The sequence below is a fragment of the Scyliorhinus canicula genome, chromosome 12 (assembly GCF_902713615.1).
Source record: "Scyliorhinus canicula chromosome 12, sScyCan1.1, whole genome shotgun sequence".
Taxonomy (NCBI): domain Eukaryota; kingdom Metazoa; phylum Chordata; class Chondrichthyes; order Carcharhiniformes; family Scyliorhinidae; genus Scyliorhinus; species Scyliorhinus canicula.
Genome location: NC_052157.1, coordinates 63951434 through 63968616, shown reverse-complemented (window position 1 = coordinate 63968616; position 17183 = coordinate 63951434). Strand labels below are relative to the sequence as shown.

At 53.4% G+C, this 17183-nt stretch overlaps 1 protein-coding gene across 1 annotated transcript in view; it reads right to left on the bottom strand.

The window, feature by feature from the left end:
* Nucleotides 1–17183, bottom strand: part of LOC119974496 (zinc finger protein 420-like) — a 66849-nt gene that overhangs the window by 28057 nt on the left and 21609 nt on the right. The window contains exon 5 of the mRNA XM_038813435.1: nt 16629–16696. Within this exon, the coding sequence (XP_038669363.1) occupies nt 16629–16696 (68 nt within the window). The remainder of the gene's footprint in view (nt 1–16628; nt 16697–17183) is intronic.

Sequence of the window (17183 nt, the reverse complement as noted above, 5' to 3'; positions counted from 1 at the left end):
CGTGCTGCCCAGTGTAGGTCGTCGACCTTTTTCGGCACTGAAGGCCAGTCCTCCTTGTCACACTCCCCAAACTCACAACTGCTGCCACCTCATCCCAGGCAGCACTGGCTGCCCTGTGGCTGACTTTCCTGGACCCTGGGGGGGAACAGGACATCCTTCCTGGCCTCCACAGCGTCTCGGAGCCTTACCAGATCTGCATCCTCGAATCTTGGCGTTGGTCTCCTCGGTGCCATTGTTGCAGAGCCGGATGAAGAAGGGGTACTCGTGGCTCAAGCCAGTTTCCCCCCCCCCCCCCCATTCCGATGTAAATCCCAGGGTGCTCTGAGCACCGACCAGGAGGAGGGGGTGCACCCACGAATTCCACTTGCCTGACTATGGCGCGTCTCGCAGGCAGAAATTGGTACAGTGCAGCAAGGCGAGGCATGTGCCACCAGCAAATGCGCAGTGCCCTCCAGAACCATAGGACACCCGTCGGGCATCGAGGGCTAAGGGACGCGGTAAACAGCTGGTTGCCTCCACCTCTGATGTGCATCCTGGGGTCACACCTAGACGCAGCAGTAGAGCACGGGACGCTAAACAGATCGAGATCACCAATGGGGCACTGGTAGTTGGGAGTAAGGGATGGGATAGGAGGGAAGTAGGGGTAGTGGGAAAGGGTCATGGCGGGGGAAGGGTGTGGGGGTATGGGAGGATTGGGGTGACTAAGGTGGCATTATCGGGAGATCAGGGCAGTTGGGGACACTTCTGTACACCATTGAAGTCTGTTGGCCTCGATCAGGATGGCACCTCTGGCACCTTCTTCTGCAATTGGGTCCGAGTACCAATCCCATGCCCCATATCCCCAGTCATGGGGATCCTCAGCTCCTCCCCTACCCTCCAGACACACCATATACAGGTGATGAATGTGAGCAAGACCTCAGCAGACAGGCAGAGGTCAGGCTATGGCATAGATTGAGGAGCACCAGCGCTCAGCACTCTGCGGGCCATTATCATCCCCCTTCCGTCCACCGTGACCTGTTGATACAATCCCACCGCCCTGGAATATTGTTACACCAACGCTGAGAGGGTGGGAAGTGGGGGTGGGGCGCGGGGAGAGTATGGAAAAGGGGGAGAGGGGGATGGCCGAGGGGAAGAGTGGTGAGAGGGGGAATGTCTACCGGAGCCACATCCCATGTGAGGTGGGTGAGGATGAGGGCATCTCTGGACCTCCAGGCTTTCCGGACCCTCGCCGCTCATTGGCTGGTCCCGCGGGTCCTCCCTGGGCTCATCATCCAGCCCACCCTTGTCCGCCGCCTCCTTATCCTCCGCCTTGGAGATGGCCACATATTCCAGCCCCTAGACCTCCAGCACATGGCCCAACAGCTGAGTCAGGTTGTGGAGGACACAGCAGACCACCACAAAGCTGTAACGCTCCGGGGGTGTACTGCAGTGCACTACCAGAGGGAAAGGCATTGGAATCGCATTTTGAGGAGTCCAATGCACCGCTCAATGACAGTCCAAGTGGCTGCATAGGCATCGTTGCGCCAAGTCTCCACATCGGCCATCAGCCTCCGTACTGGCGTCACAGCCAGGTCCTCAGCGGATTCCCTTATCCCCTAAGAGCCAACCTGCCATCCTGCGGTGGTCCTCCAAGAGGCCGGTGATGTCCGACTGCCACAGGATGTAGCTGACATGCACACTCCCTGGGAAGAGTGCACATACGTGTCTGATCTTCATGTGGTGGTTGCACATGAGCTGGATGTTCACAGGGAGTGGAACCCCTTCCTGTTGAGGTCGGGCATCCCAGACTATCAGGTGCATGCAAGGCAACATGCGTGTCCTCTATTAGCCCCCTTAAGTCCGGCGATGGAGCAGAATCCTGCTGCCCGAACATCCTGTTGGGCTTGGTCCATGTCAAAGTTGAAATGGTTTTCTGCCTGGACAAGCAGGGCATCTGTGACCTCATGGATGCACTTGTGGGCTGTAGCTTGTGAAATGCCTCGCATGGCCTCGCTTGAGCCCTGGAAAGATTCTGAGGTGAAATGTTCAGGGCTGCGGTAACCTTCACGGCCACTGGGGTGGGTATCCTACTCCTCCACGTGGTGCCAAGTCTGCAAGGACATGGCACAGGTGCTACATCATCCTCTTGTTGAAGTGGAGCCTTCTGCGGCACATGCTGTCCGTCATCTGTTTGAAAGGCCAGTGACGTCTGTACAAGTTCTGCTATTTCGGGCCTCCCCCTCTGGGTATCTCCCTTACCTGCTGGGTGGCCGGGACCTCAGGCTATGGGGCAGTGCCCTGCATATGTGCCGCCACCTCAAGTGTCTGTCGACTCTGCCATGGCTGTCTCCTCCGGCCTGCCAGCAGCACCACTAGGGCAAGTTCCGCGGGGTCCAAGATATCGTACATCATGTGTAATACCTGTAAGGTATTAGAGAGGGTGCAAGAACAGCAACCAGCGATATTTTCCACCCCGGGACCCTCCATTCCTCATTTCATCTCTTCCCCAGCCCTCCCTGCATCGATACGCGCGGCTCACACACATCCGGTCGCAGTAGGGGGCCCTGCTCACCGGACCACAGGCCTTGTACCCCAGACAACATTACCTAGACCGGGTGCTGGTCCCCTCCCCGGTTCATGCCGGAGTATACTCGGTGGTGTTCGGATGCTGGCCGCTGCATTCTAGGTGTTCAGGCACAGTGTCCATGCATCAAGGTCTCATTGGGATGCTGGGCAATAACTCCCACATGCTACATAGCAGGCCTACCCACTGGAATTGGGATGTGCGAAGGCATAATAATAATAACCTTTATTGTCACAAGTTGACTTACATCAAAACTGCAATGAAATTACTGTGAAAAGCCCCTAGTCACCACATTCCGGCACCTGTTCGGGTACAGAGGGAAAATTCAGAATGTCCAAATTACCTAACAGCACATCTTTCAGGACTAATGGGAGGTGTCATGTGCGAGTACCTTTAACAAATGGGTGTTTAACGAATAACTGTCATGGATGTACCTTTAAAAAATGGGTGTTTATCAATAGCTCTTGGAGGACCACCGCAGGATGGCAGGTTGTCTCTTAGGGGATAAGGGAATCCGCTGAGGACCTGGCTGTGACGCCAGTACGGAGGCTGATGGCCGATGTGGAGACTTGGCGCAACGATGCCTATGCAGCCACTTGGACTGTCATTGAGCGGTGCATTGGACTCCTCAAAATGCGATTCCAATGCCTTTCCCTCTGGTAGTGCACTGCAGTACACCCCCGGAGCGTTACAGCTTTGTGGTGGTCTGCTGTGTCCTCCACAACCTGACTCAGCTGCTGGGCCATGTGCTGGAGGTCTAGGGGCTGGAATATGTGGCCATCTCCAAGGCGGAGGATAAGGAGGCGGCGGACAAGGGTGGGCTGGATGATGAGCCCAGGGAGGACCCGCGGGACCAGCCAATGAGCGGCGAGGGTCCGGAAAGCCTGGAGGTCCAAAGATGCCCTCATCCTCACCCACCTCACATGGGATGTGGCCCCGGTAGACTTACATCAACACTGCAATGCAATTACCGTAAAAAGCCCCTAGTCACCACATTCCGGCACCTGTTCGGGTACACAGAGGGAAAATTCAGAATGTCCAAATTACCTAACAGCATATCTTTCGGGACTAGTGGGAGGTGTCATGTGCGAGTACCTTTAATAAATGGGTGTTTATCGAATAGCTGTAGTAGATGTACCTTTAAGAAATGGGTGTTTATCAATAGCTGCAGTGATGTCAGAGTGGAGTGTGGGTGGAGCTGGGCTGTCTGTCTGCTTTACTTTTGCTTTGAGCAGGCAGCCACAGGGTGTGTTTGGTTTTGTTTTGAGAGCTGGATAGCTGCAGGTAAAGCAAGTAGCTGTATAAGGATCTCTCTCTGCAGTCTAAACACTGTCGCCAGATCATTTGAGGATTTCAAAGTGATAACTGTAGTAGTGAATGTAAATCTGATCTCTGTGTTAAAAAGGGTTTGTTATCTTAGGGATGTTGTAAGGAAAGATTAAGGGTTACTTATAGAATATTCTATCTGTGGGGATCATTGGTGTTGATAATTGTTAAGATGTTTACTGTTGGTTGATAAAGTGTTAATTGGTTTCATAAATAAATATTGTTTTAATTAAAAAGTATTTTAGCTCAGGACTTCCGGTGGCGGCGATGACGCAGGAAGCCGCACATTTGGGAGCTCCCGTTTCAAACTGACTTTTTGGCTCTTTACAGAGCCCAAAAGGGAAATTTTTCAACGTCTCCCGGTGGGAGAAGGTGTGCTGATCGACATTCCCCGCAGTCCATGACTCGAACTCGAAGTGGAAAGGGGGAAAAAACGGCAGCAGCTCCCCAGAAGAAACGGGGGAAGGAATCCAAGATGGAGGCCGGCGGAGCTCCAGAGGAGTGGAAGCAGTGGGCCCTGGAGCAACAGGCTGCTCTCCTGCGCTATTTTGCAGACTTCAAGGCTGAGGTACTGAGCTCTCTGCTGGAAACGAACAAAAGGCTCTCGGAGATTCAGACGACCCAGGGTGCTGCCATCAAGGAGTTGCAGGCGCAGGCCACTGAACGAGAGGAAGAGGCCTGGATCCTCGTGAGTAAGGTGGAGGGACATGAGGCGCTTCACAAGAAGTGGCAGGAACGCTTCGAGGAGTTTGATCACCGCATGAGGTGGACAAATCTGTGGATCTTGGGCCTTGCGGAGGGGCTGGAGGGGTCGGACCCGACAACCTACGTGGCTGCGATGCTGAACTCGCTAGTGGGGGCCGGGTCTTTCCATCTGCCCTTGGAGCTGGAGGGAGCACAGAGTACTGGCCAGGAAGCCTAAGGAGAATGAACCCCCGCGTGCGGTGCTGGTGAGGTTCCACCGGTTCAGTGATCGGGAGTGTGTGCTGCGCTGGGTCAAGAGGGTGAAGAGCAGCAACTGGGAGAATGGGGTAGTACGGATCTACCAGGATTGGAGTGCGGAGGTGGCTAAGCGGCGGTCCGGGTTTAATCGGACGAAAGAGGCACTTTACAAGAAGAAGATTAAGTTTGGAATGTTGCAGCCTGCGCACCTGTGGGGAACTTATTCGGACCGGCATTACTATTTTGATTCCCCGGAGGAGGCGTGGGCCTTCGTGCGGACGGAGTAACTGGACTTGAACTAGGGGTTGGGGGTTGCGGGGTCGGTTGTGATACTTTATTACTGGATTCTGCTGTTCCCATGTTCTCTTTTTTTGTACTTTTACAATTTTGATATAGTTATTTATGGGGGTGTTGTTCTGTTATGTTTTTTGCTGTGGGGCATTGTTTGAGTTTTGTATCTTGCGGGGAGGGTTGGGGGGGTTTGTTGTATTCTATGTCGGGTTGGTGTATGGAGTGGGGCTGGTATTTAGGCGCTGCGTCAGAAGGGTGTGGTGGGGCAGTGCGAAAGCGCGGGCTTCCCTCCAGTTTCCCGCACTGCGGGGCTGGGGGGAGGAGACGATGACGGGGGGGAGGCGGGGCCTTAACTGGTTCTTCCCTGCACTGGAGCGGTGCCTGGAGGAGGGATAGGATGGGGGATGATCCTACTTTGCGAGGGGTCGGGTTATTGGCGGGAGTTTCCGGGGTCAGCAGAAGTTAGCTGACCCACAGAAGTACAATGGAGGACGGTTCGCGGCTAGGAGGGTTCCTAGCCTGTGGGGGGGAAACGGGAATACCGGGTTGCTGCTGGCAGGGTCAGAAAGGAGCTGGTGTGGGCCGGGGGGACAGAGGTGATGTGTTGTCGCCGTGGGGACTGAGTCGGGCAGGGGGTGCTGTCCTGAGGCGGGCAGTTGACGTGCTATGGCTAGTCGACGGGGGAGGGGGGGCGGGACGCCCTCTGATCCGGTTGGTCACCTGGAATGCAAGAGGATTGAATGGGCCGGTGAAGCGGTCGAGGGTACTTGCTCATCTGAGGGGGCTAAAGGCAGATGTGGCAATGCTTCAGGAGACCCACCTGAAGGTGGCGGACCAGGTCCGTCTGAGGAAGGGATGGGTGGGGCAGGTTTTCCATTCTGGGTTGGATGTGAAGAACCAGGGAGTGGCGATTCTGGTGGGGAAAAATGTGTCGTTTGAGGCATCGGAGGTGGTGGCGGATAAGGGGGGTAGGTATGTTATGGTTAGGGGCAGGCTACAAGGAGAGAAGGTGGTACTTGCTAGTGTGTATGCCCCAAATTGGGACGATGCGGGCTTTATGAGGCGTATGTTGGGACGGGTCCCGGATCTGGGTGCGGGAGGTTTGACCATGGTGGGGGACTTCAATACGATGTTGGATCCTTCACTGGATTGGTCCAGCTCTAGGACGGGTAGGAGGCCGGCAGCCGCCAAGGTACTGAGAGGGTTTATGGACCAGATGGGTGGGGTGGATCCATGGAGGTTTGTGAGGCCGAGGGCACAGGAGTACTCTTTTTTCTCCCATGTACATAGGGTCTACTCTCGGATAGACTTCTTCGTGGTGAGTAGGGGACTGATTCCGAGAGTGGAGGAGGCAGATTATTTGGCCATTGCAATCTCCGACCACGCTCCGCATTGGATGGAATTGGAGATGGGGGAGTTGCGGGACCAGCGCCCGTTGTGACGGTTGGATGTGGGGTTGTTGGCTGAGGAGGAGGTGTGTAGGAGGGTCCGGGCAAGTATTGAGGGGTACCTCGAGGTGAATGATACGGGGAGGTTCAGGTGGGGGTGGTCTGGGAAGCCCTGAAGGCAGTGATTCGCGGGGAGCTGATATCCATCCGGGCACACAGGGAGAGGAGCGAGAGGAGTGAGAGGGATAGACTGGTGGGAAAGATGCTGGAGGTAGACAGGAGGTACGCAGAGGCACCAGAGGAGGGACTGTTAGGGGAGAGGCGCAGCCTGCAGGCTAAATTTGATTTTCTGACCACTAGAAAGGCGGATGCACAGTGGAGGAAGGCACAAGGGGCAATGTACGAACATGGTGAAAAGGCGAGTAGGATGCTGGCTCATCAGCTCCGCAAGCGGGATGTGGCTAAGGAAATTGCTGGAATGAGAGACAAGAGTGGGAATGTGGTGCGGAAGGGGGTAGAGGTGAATGAGGTCTTCAAGGACTTTTACGGGGAACTGTACCGGTCGGAACCAACGGGGGAGAGGAGGGGAATGGAGAGGTTCCTCGACGGGCTTTCTTTCCCGAAGGTGCAGGAGGAGCAGGTGGAGGGGTTGGGGGCGCCGATTGAGCTGGAGGAGCTAGTTAAGGGGATCGGGCAGATGCAGTCAGGGAAGGTACCGGGGCCGGATGGGCTCCTGGTGAAATTCTATAAAAAGTTGGTGCACCTAGTGGGCCCTTTGCTGGTGCAGATACTTAATGAGGCGTGGGAAGGGGGGACTTTGCCCCCGACGATGTCGCGGGCGCTGATCTCGTTATCTTAAAGAGGGACAAGGACCCCCAGTAGTGCCCATATCTCTCCTCAACGTAGATGCCAAGGTGCTGGCAAAAATCCTGGCCACCCGGATAGAGGACTGTGTGCCAGGGGTTGTACACGAGGACCAGAGAAGTTTTGTGAAGGGAAGGCAGCTGAACACGAATGTGCGGAGATTATTGAATGTCATCATGATGCCGGCGATTGAGGGGGAGGCAGAGATAGTGGTGGTGATGGATGCAGAGAAGGCCTTCGATAGAGTGGAGGTACTTATGGGAGGTGTTGGGGAAGTTTGGATTTGGTGAAGGGTTTATTAGATGGGTGAGGCTGCTATATGAGGCCCCGATGGCGTGCGTGGCCACGAATGGGAGGAGGTCGGAGTACTTCCGGCTTTACCGAGGGACCAAGCAAGGTTGCCCCCTGTCCCCCTTGTTGTTTGCATTGGCAATCTAGCCGCTGGCGATGGCGTTGAGGGATTCAGAGAGGTGAAGAGGTTTAGTGCGAGGTGGGGAGGAACATAGGGTGTCGTTGTATGCCGATGACCTGTTACTGTATGTGGAGAACCCGGTGGGAGGGATGCCGGGGGTGATGGAGCTGCTAGCTGAGTTTGGGACCTTTTCAGGTTATAAACTAAATTTAGGCAAGAGTGAGGTGTTTGTGGTGCACCCTGGAGACCAGGAGGAAGGAATTGGTAGGCTCCCGCTTCGGCAGGCAGGGGAGGGTTTTAGGTACCTGGGGGTGCAGGTGGCCAGGGACTGAGGGGACTCTTCACAAACATAATTTCACCAGACTTGTAGATCAAATGGAGGAGTAGTTCAAGAGGTGGAACATGTTGCCATTGTCGTTGGCGGGGAGGGTGCAGTCTGTCAAAATGACGGTGCTTCCGAGGTTCTTGTTCCTCTTTCAGTGCCTGCCCATCTTTATCCCCAGGGCCTTCTTTAGGAGAGTGACTAGCAGTATCTTGAGCTTTGTGTGGGCACATGGGACTCCGAGAGTGAAGAGGGTTTTCCTGGAGCGAGGGCGGGAAAGAGGCGAGTTGGTGCTGCCCAACCTTTTGGGGTACTATTGGGCGGCCAATGTGTCAATGGTGCGTAAATGGGTGATGGAGGGGGGAGGGGCGTGGAAAAGAATGGAGATGGCGTCATGTAGAGGTACGAGCCTGGGTGCCACGGTAACGGCGCCGCAGCTGCTCTCCCCTAAGAGGTTTACCACGAGCCCGGTGGTGGCGGCGACCCTAAGAATCTGGGGACAGTGAAGACGGCCGGGGGGGGGGGGGGGGGGGGGGGGGGGGGGGGGAGAGAGGAGGAGAGAGAGAGAGAAAGAGAGGGGGTGGGGGGTTGTTCCTAACTATAGTTTCTATTTTGTTTTTTTTGCTACGGTTGTGTAACAACAATGGGTTAACTTAAGTTGTTGTTAATATGTTGGATTGTTCACTGAGGAGGGGCGAAGGTTTATGATTGCTGTTATTACTGTTATCGTTGGTATTTTAGTATGGTTTGATGTTGTTGTGTAAATTTAAAAATTTTCAATAAAAATTATTTTTTTTAAAAAAGTACTTTAGCTCTCTGTGGCACCACACCTATAAAGTAGGCCCATGTGTTCCCCATAACCACAATCCATTCAAAGTTATGGGTCAGGTGAACTCCATGATACCATTTGGGGTTCTATAAACTCTGGCCCGTAAGAGAAGAAACCGGAGCGCCTGGATGGTGAAAGCGGGGAGACTCCACTCCTGTTGGATCTTGCGAGACGCTGCGATGCAAATCCTGCCCACAATGGATCACTTTTTTGCAACTCTACACATTAGAGCGAGGCAGTAAGAATCACTCTAATGTGCAAATTCCCGAGGTACCTGAGGCTTTGGGGGTTCAACCCTTTCGCCTCAGAAACCTCGGCTGAGCACCGTTCAGCACTGGTCCCCACAAACGGGGACCAGAGGGAGAGGTGCTCGGAAGGTCCCCCAGCGGATCAGAGGCCCATAGCCGTATGCCCTTCGGGAAGTATGGTGCGAGGGCAGCATGGTGCCGCAGTGGTTAGCACTGCTGCCTCATAATAATAACCGCTCATTGTCACAAGTAGGCTTGAATGAAGTTACTGTGAAAAGCCCCTAGTCGCCACATTCCGGCGCCTGTTGGGGAGGCTGGTACGGGAATTGAACCCGCACTGCTGGCATTGTTCTGCATTACAAGCCAGTTGTTTAGCCCACTGTGCTAAACCAGCCCCTGAATGGCGCCGAGGTCCCAGGTTCGGTCTCGGCTTGGGGTCACTGTCCGTGTGGAATTTGCACATTTTACACGTGTTTTCATGGGTTTCACCCCCACAACCCAAAGATGTGCAGGTTAGGGGGATTGGCAGTGCTAAATTGTCCCTTAATTGGAAAAAATGAATTGGGAACATAGAACATAGAACAGTACAGCACAGAACAGGCCCTTCGGCCCTCAATGTTGTGCCGAGCCATGATCACCCTACTCAAACCCACGTATCCACCCTATACCCGTAACCCAACAACCCTTAACCTTACTTTTATTAGGACACTACGGGCAATTTAGCATGGCCAATCCACCTAACCCGCATATCTTTGGACTGTGGGAGGAAACCGGAGCACCCGGAGGAAACCCACGCACACAGGGGGAGGACGTGCAGACTCCACACAGACAGTGACCCAGCCGGGAATCGAACCTGGGACCCTGGAGCTGTGAAGCATTTATGCTAACCACCATGCTACCCTGCTGCCCCAAAACTCTAAAAAAAAATTTAAATAAAGGGAAGGATGGTGCTCTGGCACTGGTGCCACGTGGGTACCCTGGCAGTGCCAGCCTGGCATCCCGGCGATGCTAGCCTGGCATCCTGGTAGTACCACCTGGGTGCCAGCCTAGTCCTACCTAGGTACCCAGGTGGCATTGCCAACTGGCATCGGCACTGCCAGGGTGCTAGGTTAGCACTGCCAAACTGGCAAGCTGCATTCGCGATGAGCTGGGGTTGTCCAGCATGGATGTTGGGCGGGTGGGTGGGGGGCAGGGACCCTCACATTACGTTTGGGCTTGGTGGGAGGAGGTCGTCGAGGATTATTTCGGGGCGTTGCAGATCGGGTTTGTGTTTTTAAATGCCATCCTGAACCCTCGCTACAATGGGGAATCCTGGCGGATGGAGCTCCCCACCTTACAAAACGGGGCTATGTGAGGCCTCAGCTGCGCATTCTCCGTTCAGGCCCCTTATTCAACGCGTGTCACGTTGAATTGCTCTGTATTTCTCGGCACTGTGGGTGCTGGGAAACACACGGCTAAATGCTCTGGCTGGGGACTTTGTTTCCTTTTGGGTGAATCGTGCCCTAAGTGTCATTTGATAGCAGTGGGGAACTCGCCGGCATAGTTCATAGAATTTACAGTGCAGAAGGAGGCCATTCTGCCCTTCGAGTCTGCACCAACCCTTGGAAAGAGTACCCTACTTAAACCTACACCTCCTCCCTATCTCGTAACCCAACCTAATCTAAATTTTTGGACACTAAGGGCAATTTAGCATAACTAATCCACATAATCTGCACTTCTTTGGACAGTGGAAGGAAATCGAAGTACCTGGAGAAATCCACGCAGGCACAGGGTGAAAGTGCAAACTCCACACAGACAGTAACCCGAGGACAGAATTGAACCTGGGACCCTGGAACTGTGAGGCAACAGTGCTAACCACTGTGCCTCCCCATTATCCCCAATCAAGTGTCCAACATCCCCACCCAATGCTCATAATCCCCATACCAGTGGCCATCATCCCCACCCAATGCTCATCATCCCCAATCCAATGCTAACCATTCCCAATCCAGTGTCCATCATCCCCCATCCAGTGTCCATCATCCCCAATCCAATGCTCATCATCCTCAAGCCAGTGCTCATCATCCCCAATCCAGTGCTCATCATCCCCAAACCAGTGCCCACCATCCCCACCCAATGCTCATCATCCCCAATCCAGTGTCCATCATCCCCAATCCAGTGTCCATCATCCCCATGCCAGTGCTCATCATCCCCAAACCAGTGCCCATCATCCCCACCCAATGCTCATCATCCCCAATCCAGTGTCCATCATCCCCAATCCAGTGTCCATCATCCCTAATCCGGTGCTCATCATTCCAATCCGGTGCTCATCACCCCCAATCCAGTGTCCATCATCCCCAATCCAGTGTCCATCATCCCCAATCTAGTGCTCATCATCCCCATGCCAGTGCTCATCATCCCCAATCCAGTGCTCATCATCCCCAAACCAGTGCACATCATCCCCAATCCAGTGCTCATCATCCCCAATCCAGTGCTCATCATCCCCAAACCAGTGCCCACCATCCCCACCCAATGCTCATCATCCCCAAACCAGTGCCCATCATCCCCACCCAATGCTCATCATCCCCAATCCAGTGTCCATCATCCCCAATCCAGTGTCCATCATCCCTAATCCGGTGCTCATCATTCCAATCCGGTGCTCATCACCCCCAATCCAGTGTCCATCATCCCCAATCCAGTGTCCATCATCCCCAATCCAGTGCTCATCATCCCCATGCCAGTGCTCATCATCCCCAATCCAGTGCTCATCATCCCCAAACCAGTGCACATCATCCCCAATCCAGTGCTCATCATCCCCAATCCAGTGCCCATCATCCCCAAACCAGTGCACATCATCCCCAATCCAGTGCTCATTATCCCCAATCCAGTGCTCATCATCCCCATGCAGTGCTCATCATCCCCAATCCAGTGCTCATCATCCCCAAACCAGTGCCCATCATCCCCAATCCAGTGCTCATTATCCCCAATCTAGTGCTCATCATCCCCAATCCAGTGCTCATCATCCCCAATCCAGTGTCCATCATCCCCAATCCACTGTCCATCATCCCCAAGCCAGTGCTCATCATCCCCAATCCAGTGCTCATCATCCCCAAACCAGTGCCCGTCATCCCCACCCAATGCTCATCATCCCCAATACAGTGTCCATCATCCCCACTCAATGCTCATCATCTCCAATCCAGTGTCCTTCATCCCCAATCCAGTGTCCATCATCCCCAATCCAGTGTCCTTCATCCCCAATTCAGTGTCCATCATCCCCAATCCAGTGTCCATCATCCCTAATCCAGTGTCCATCATCCCTAATCCAGTGCTCATCATTCCAATCCAGTGTCCATCATCCCCAATCCAGTGTCCATCATCCCCAATCCAGTGTCCATCATCCCCAATCCAATGCTCATCATCCTCAAGCCAGTGCTCATCATCCCCAATCCAGTGCTCATCATCCCCAAACCAGTGCCCACCATCCCCACCCAATGCTCATCATCCCCAATCCAGTGTCCATCATCCCCAATCCAGTGTCCATCATCCCCATGCCAGTGCTCATCATCCCCAAACCAGTGCCCATCATCCCCACCCAATGCTCATCACCCCCAATCCAGTGTCCATCATCCCCAATCCAGTGTCCATCATCCCCAATCCAGTGCTCATCATCCCCATGCCAGTGCTCATCATCCCCAATCCAGTGCTCATCATCCCCAAACCAGTGCACATCATCCCCAATCCAGTGCTCATCATCCCCAATCCAGTGCCCATCATCCCCAAACCAGTGCCCATCATCCCCAATCCAGTGCTCATTATCCCCAATCCAGTGCTCATCATCCCCATGCCAGTGCTCATCATCCCCAATCCAGTGCTCATCATCCCCAAACCAGTGCCCATCATCCCCAATCCAGTGCTCATTATCCCCAATCTAGTGCTCATCATCCCCAATCCAGTGCTCATCATCCCCAATCCAGTGTCCATCATCCCCAATCCACTGTCCATCATCCCCAAGCCAGTGCTCATCATCCCCAATCCAGTGCTCATCATCCCCAAACCAGTGCCCGTCATCCCCACCCAATGCTCATCATCCCCAATCCAGTGTCCATCATCCCCACTCAATGCTCATCATCTCCAATCCAGTGTCCTTCATCCCCAATCCAGTGTCCATCATCCCCAATCCAGTGTCCATCATCCCTAATCCGGTGCTCATCATTCCAATCCGGTGCTCATCACCCCCAATCCAGTGTCCATCATCCCCAATCCAGTGTCCATCATCCCCAATCCAGTGCTCATCATCCCCATGCCAGTGCTCATCATCCCCAATCCAGTGCTCATCATCCCCAAACCAGTGCACATCATCCCCAATCCAGTGCTCATCATCCCCAATCCAGTGCTCATCATCCCCAAACCAGTGCCCACCATCCCCACCCAATGCTCATCATCCCCAAACCAGTGCCCATCATCCCCACCCAATGCTCATCATCCCCAATCCAGTGTCCATCATCCCCAATCCAGTGTCCATCATCCCTAATCCGGTGCTCATCATTCCAATCCGGTGCTCATCACCCCCAATCCAGTGTCCATCATCCCCAATCCAGTGTCCATCATCCCCAATCCAGTGCTCATCATCCCCATGCCAGTGCTCATCATCCCCAAACCAGTGCACATCATCCCCAATCCAGTGCTCATCATCCCCAATCCAGTGCCCATCATCCCCAAACCAGTGCCCATCATCCCCAATCCAGTGCTCATTATCCCCAATCTAGTGCTCATCATCCCCAATCCAGTGCTCATCATCCCCAATCCAGTGTCCATCATCCCCAATCCACTGTCCATCATCCCCAAGCCAGTGCTCATCATCCCCAATCCAGTGCTCATCATCCCCAAACCAGTGCCCGTCATCCCCACCCAATGCTCATCATCCCCAATCCAGTGTCCATCATCCCCACTCAATGCTCATCATCCCCACCCAATGCTCATCATCCCCAATCCAGTGTCCATCATCCCCAATCCAGTGTCCATCATCCCTAATCCGGTGCTCATCATTCCAATCCGGTGCTCATCACCCCCAATCCAGTGTCCATCATCCCCAATCCAGTGTCCATCATCCCCAATCCAGTGCTCATCATCCCCATGCCAGTGCTCATCAGCCCCAATCCAGTGCTCATCATCCCCAAACCAGTGCACATCATCCCCAATCCAGTGCTCATCATCCCCAATCCAGTGCTCATCATCCCCAAACCAGTGCCCACCATCCCCACCCAATGCTCATCATCCCCAAACCAGTGCCCATCATCCCCACCCAATGCTCATCATCCCCAATCCAGTGTCCATCATCCCCAATCCAGTGTCCATCATCCCTAATCCGGTGCTCATCATTCCAATCCGGTGCTCATCACCCCCAATCCAGTGTCCATCATCCCCAATCCAGTGTCCATCATCCCCAATCCAGTGCTCATCATCCCCATGCCAGTGCTCATCATCCCCAATCCAGTGCTCATCATCCCCAAACCAGTGCACATCATCCCCAATCCAGTGCTCATCATCCCCAATCCAGTGCTCATCATCCCCAATCCAGTGTCCATCATCCCCAATCCACTGTCCATCATCCCCAAGCCAGTGCTCATCATCCCCAATCCAGTGCTCATCATCCCCAAACCAGTGCCCGTCATCCCCACCCAAAGCTCATCATCCCCAATACAGTGTCCATCATCCCCACTCAATGCTCATCATCTCCAATCCAGTGTCCTTCATCCCCAATCCAGTGTCCATCATCCCCAATCCAGTGTCCTTCATCCCCAATTCAGTGTCCATCATCCCCAATCCAGTGTCCATCATCCCTAATCCAGTGTCCATCATCCCTAATCCAGTGCTCATCATTCCAATCCAGTGTCCATCATCCCCAATCCAGTGTCCATCATCCCCAATCCAGTGTCCATCATCCCCAATCCAATGCTCATCATCCTCAAGCCAGTGCTCATCATCCCCAATCCAGTGCTCATCATCCCCAAACCAGTGCCCACCATCCCCACCCAATGCTCATCATCCCCAATCCAGTGTCCATCATCCCCAATCCAGTGTCCATCATCCCCATGCCAGTGCTCATCATCCCCAAACCAGTGCCCATCATCCCCACCCAATGCTCATCACCCCCAATCCAGTGTCCATCATCCCCAATCCAGTGTCCATCATCCCCAATCCAGTGCTCATCATCCCCATGCCAGTGCTCATCATCCCCAATCCAGTGCTCATCATCCCCAAACCAGTGCACATCATCCCCAATCCAGTGCTCATCATCCCCAATCCAGTGCCCATCATCCCCAAACCAGTGCCCATCATCCCCAATCCAGTGCTCATTATCCCCAATCCAGTGCTCATCATCCCCATGCCAGTGCTCATCATCCCCAATCCAGTGCTCATCATCCCCAAACCAGTGCCCATCATCCCCAATCCAGTGCTCATTATCCCCAATCTAGTGCTCATCATCCCCAATCCAGTGCTCATCATCCCCAATCCAGTGTCCATCATCCCCAATCCACTGTCCATCATCCCCAAGCCAGTGCTCATCATCCCCAATCCAGTGCTCATCATCCCCAAACCAGTGCCCGTCATCCCCACCCAATGCTCATCATCCCCAATCCAGTGTCCATCATCCCCACTCAATGCTCATCATCTCCAATCCAGTGTCCTTCATCCCCAATCCAGTGTCCATCATCCCCAATCCAGTGTCCTTCATCCCCAATTCAGTGTCCATCATCCCCAATCCAGTGTCCATCATCCCTAATCCAGTGTCCATCATCCCTAATCCAGTGCTCATCATTCCAATCCAGTGTCCATTATCCCCAATCCAGTGCTCATCATCTCCAATCCAGTGCCCATCCCCTTCCTGCCGCCAGTTGGCAGGAAAAACCTGCCACAAATGTGCTTAGAAATTTTTGTGTTAAATCCCACCCCAAGTGTGGGCTAAACCGGAGAGAAATTTCTCGCACCCAACTAAGTGACTGAGTGCTGGATTCTTCCCACCCCGCCCGCCGTAAGAACGCCACGATCGGTACACCGACATTGGAAAAATCCACTGACCTCAGCTGGGGTTCTCTGGTCGCCGGGCGAAAGCGGTCGGAGAATCCCACCCTAAACGTCGTTTCACAGCAGTGGGAAACGCGCTGGCAGATCTGGTGGGAAACTCCCTGCAAAACCCACCGTAAATGAACTTTAAAAATTTTTCTGTTAAATTCCACCCAATGTTGCCACAGCCACCCAGACTGTGAGGCTGTCTGGCTGTTGACCAGATTCTCTTGCGGCAGCTGAGGAGTGTGAAGCAACGAAGGAGACATTGTGAGACAGAGGGAGAGCTGAGGAAATCAGTCCAATCGACTGGAGTGGGCTGAGGGTGATTATTCAGGCCGAGGAGATTGGTTGGGGCCAACTTTCTCAGATCCTGATGATATTGTATCAGTCTTCCCTTACCTCATCCAATTTGAATTAGATTCATCCTTTGCATCAATATACTCAAAATCTTGTTTGCCTTTACTGATCTGCAGAAAGATATTTTAATAAAAGGATTGGAAACTTCAAAGTTAGAAAATCAATTTTACCTTTATTTTAGCAAGAGGTCAAGCTGAACATAAATTGTAAAAAGCTAGTCTTGGCCTACCACTTCTTTCAGTAAAGCTTAAACAAATCCTTTTCTGTTTTCTGTGACTATACTTTGAATTAAAAAGCTTAGAGCTCCATAAAAGCAACAAACATAGAAGTGGTGAACACTCTCAAGGAGCTTTGCAAAGTGAGGAATGATCCCTGAATTAAGTCAAGTCCCTGCTCTCTGTCATGTTGCCATCTCTTCCACATCTTCCTCCTAACATTAGCTTGGCCCGATCTAACCATTTCCCACTCAGCTGCCTCAAGGATCTAATCCATTGCTCCCCAAATGAATTCAGTTTCCCAACATGGGGAAATCATCAGGTTAGTTTTGAAAACATGCAATGTACCCGTCATCTACAGACCCATGAAAGTCACAACTCA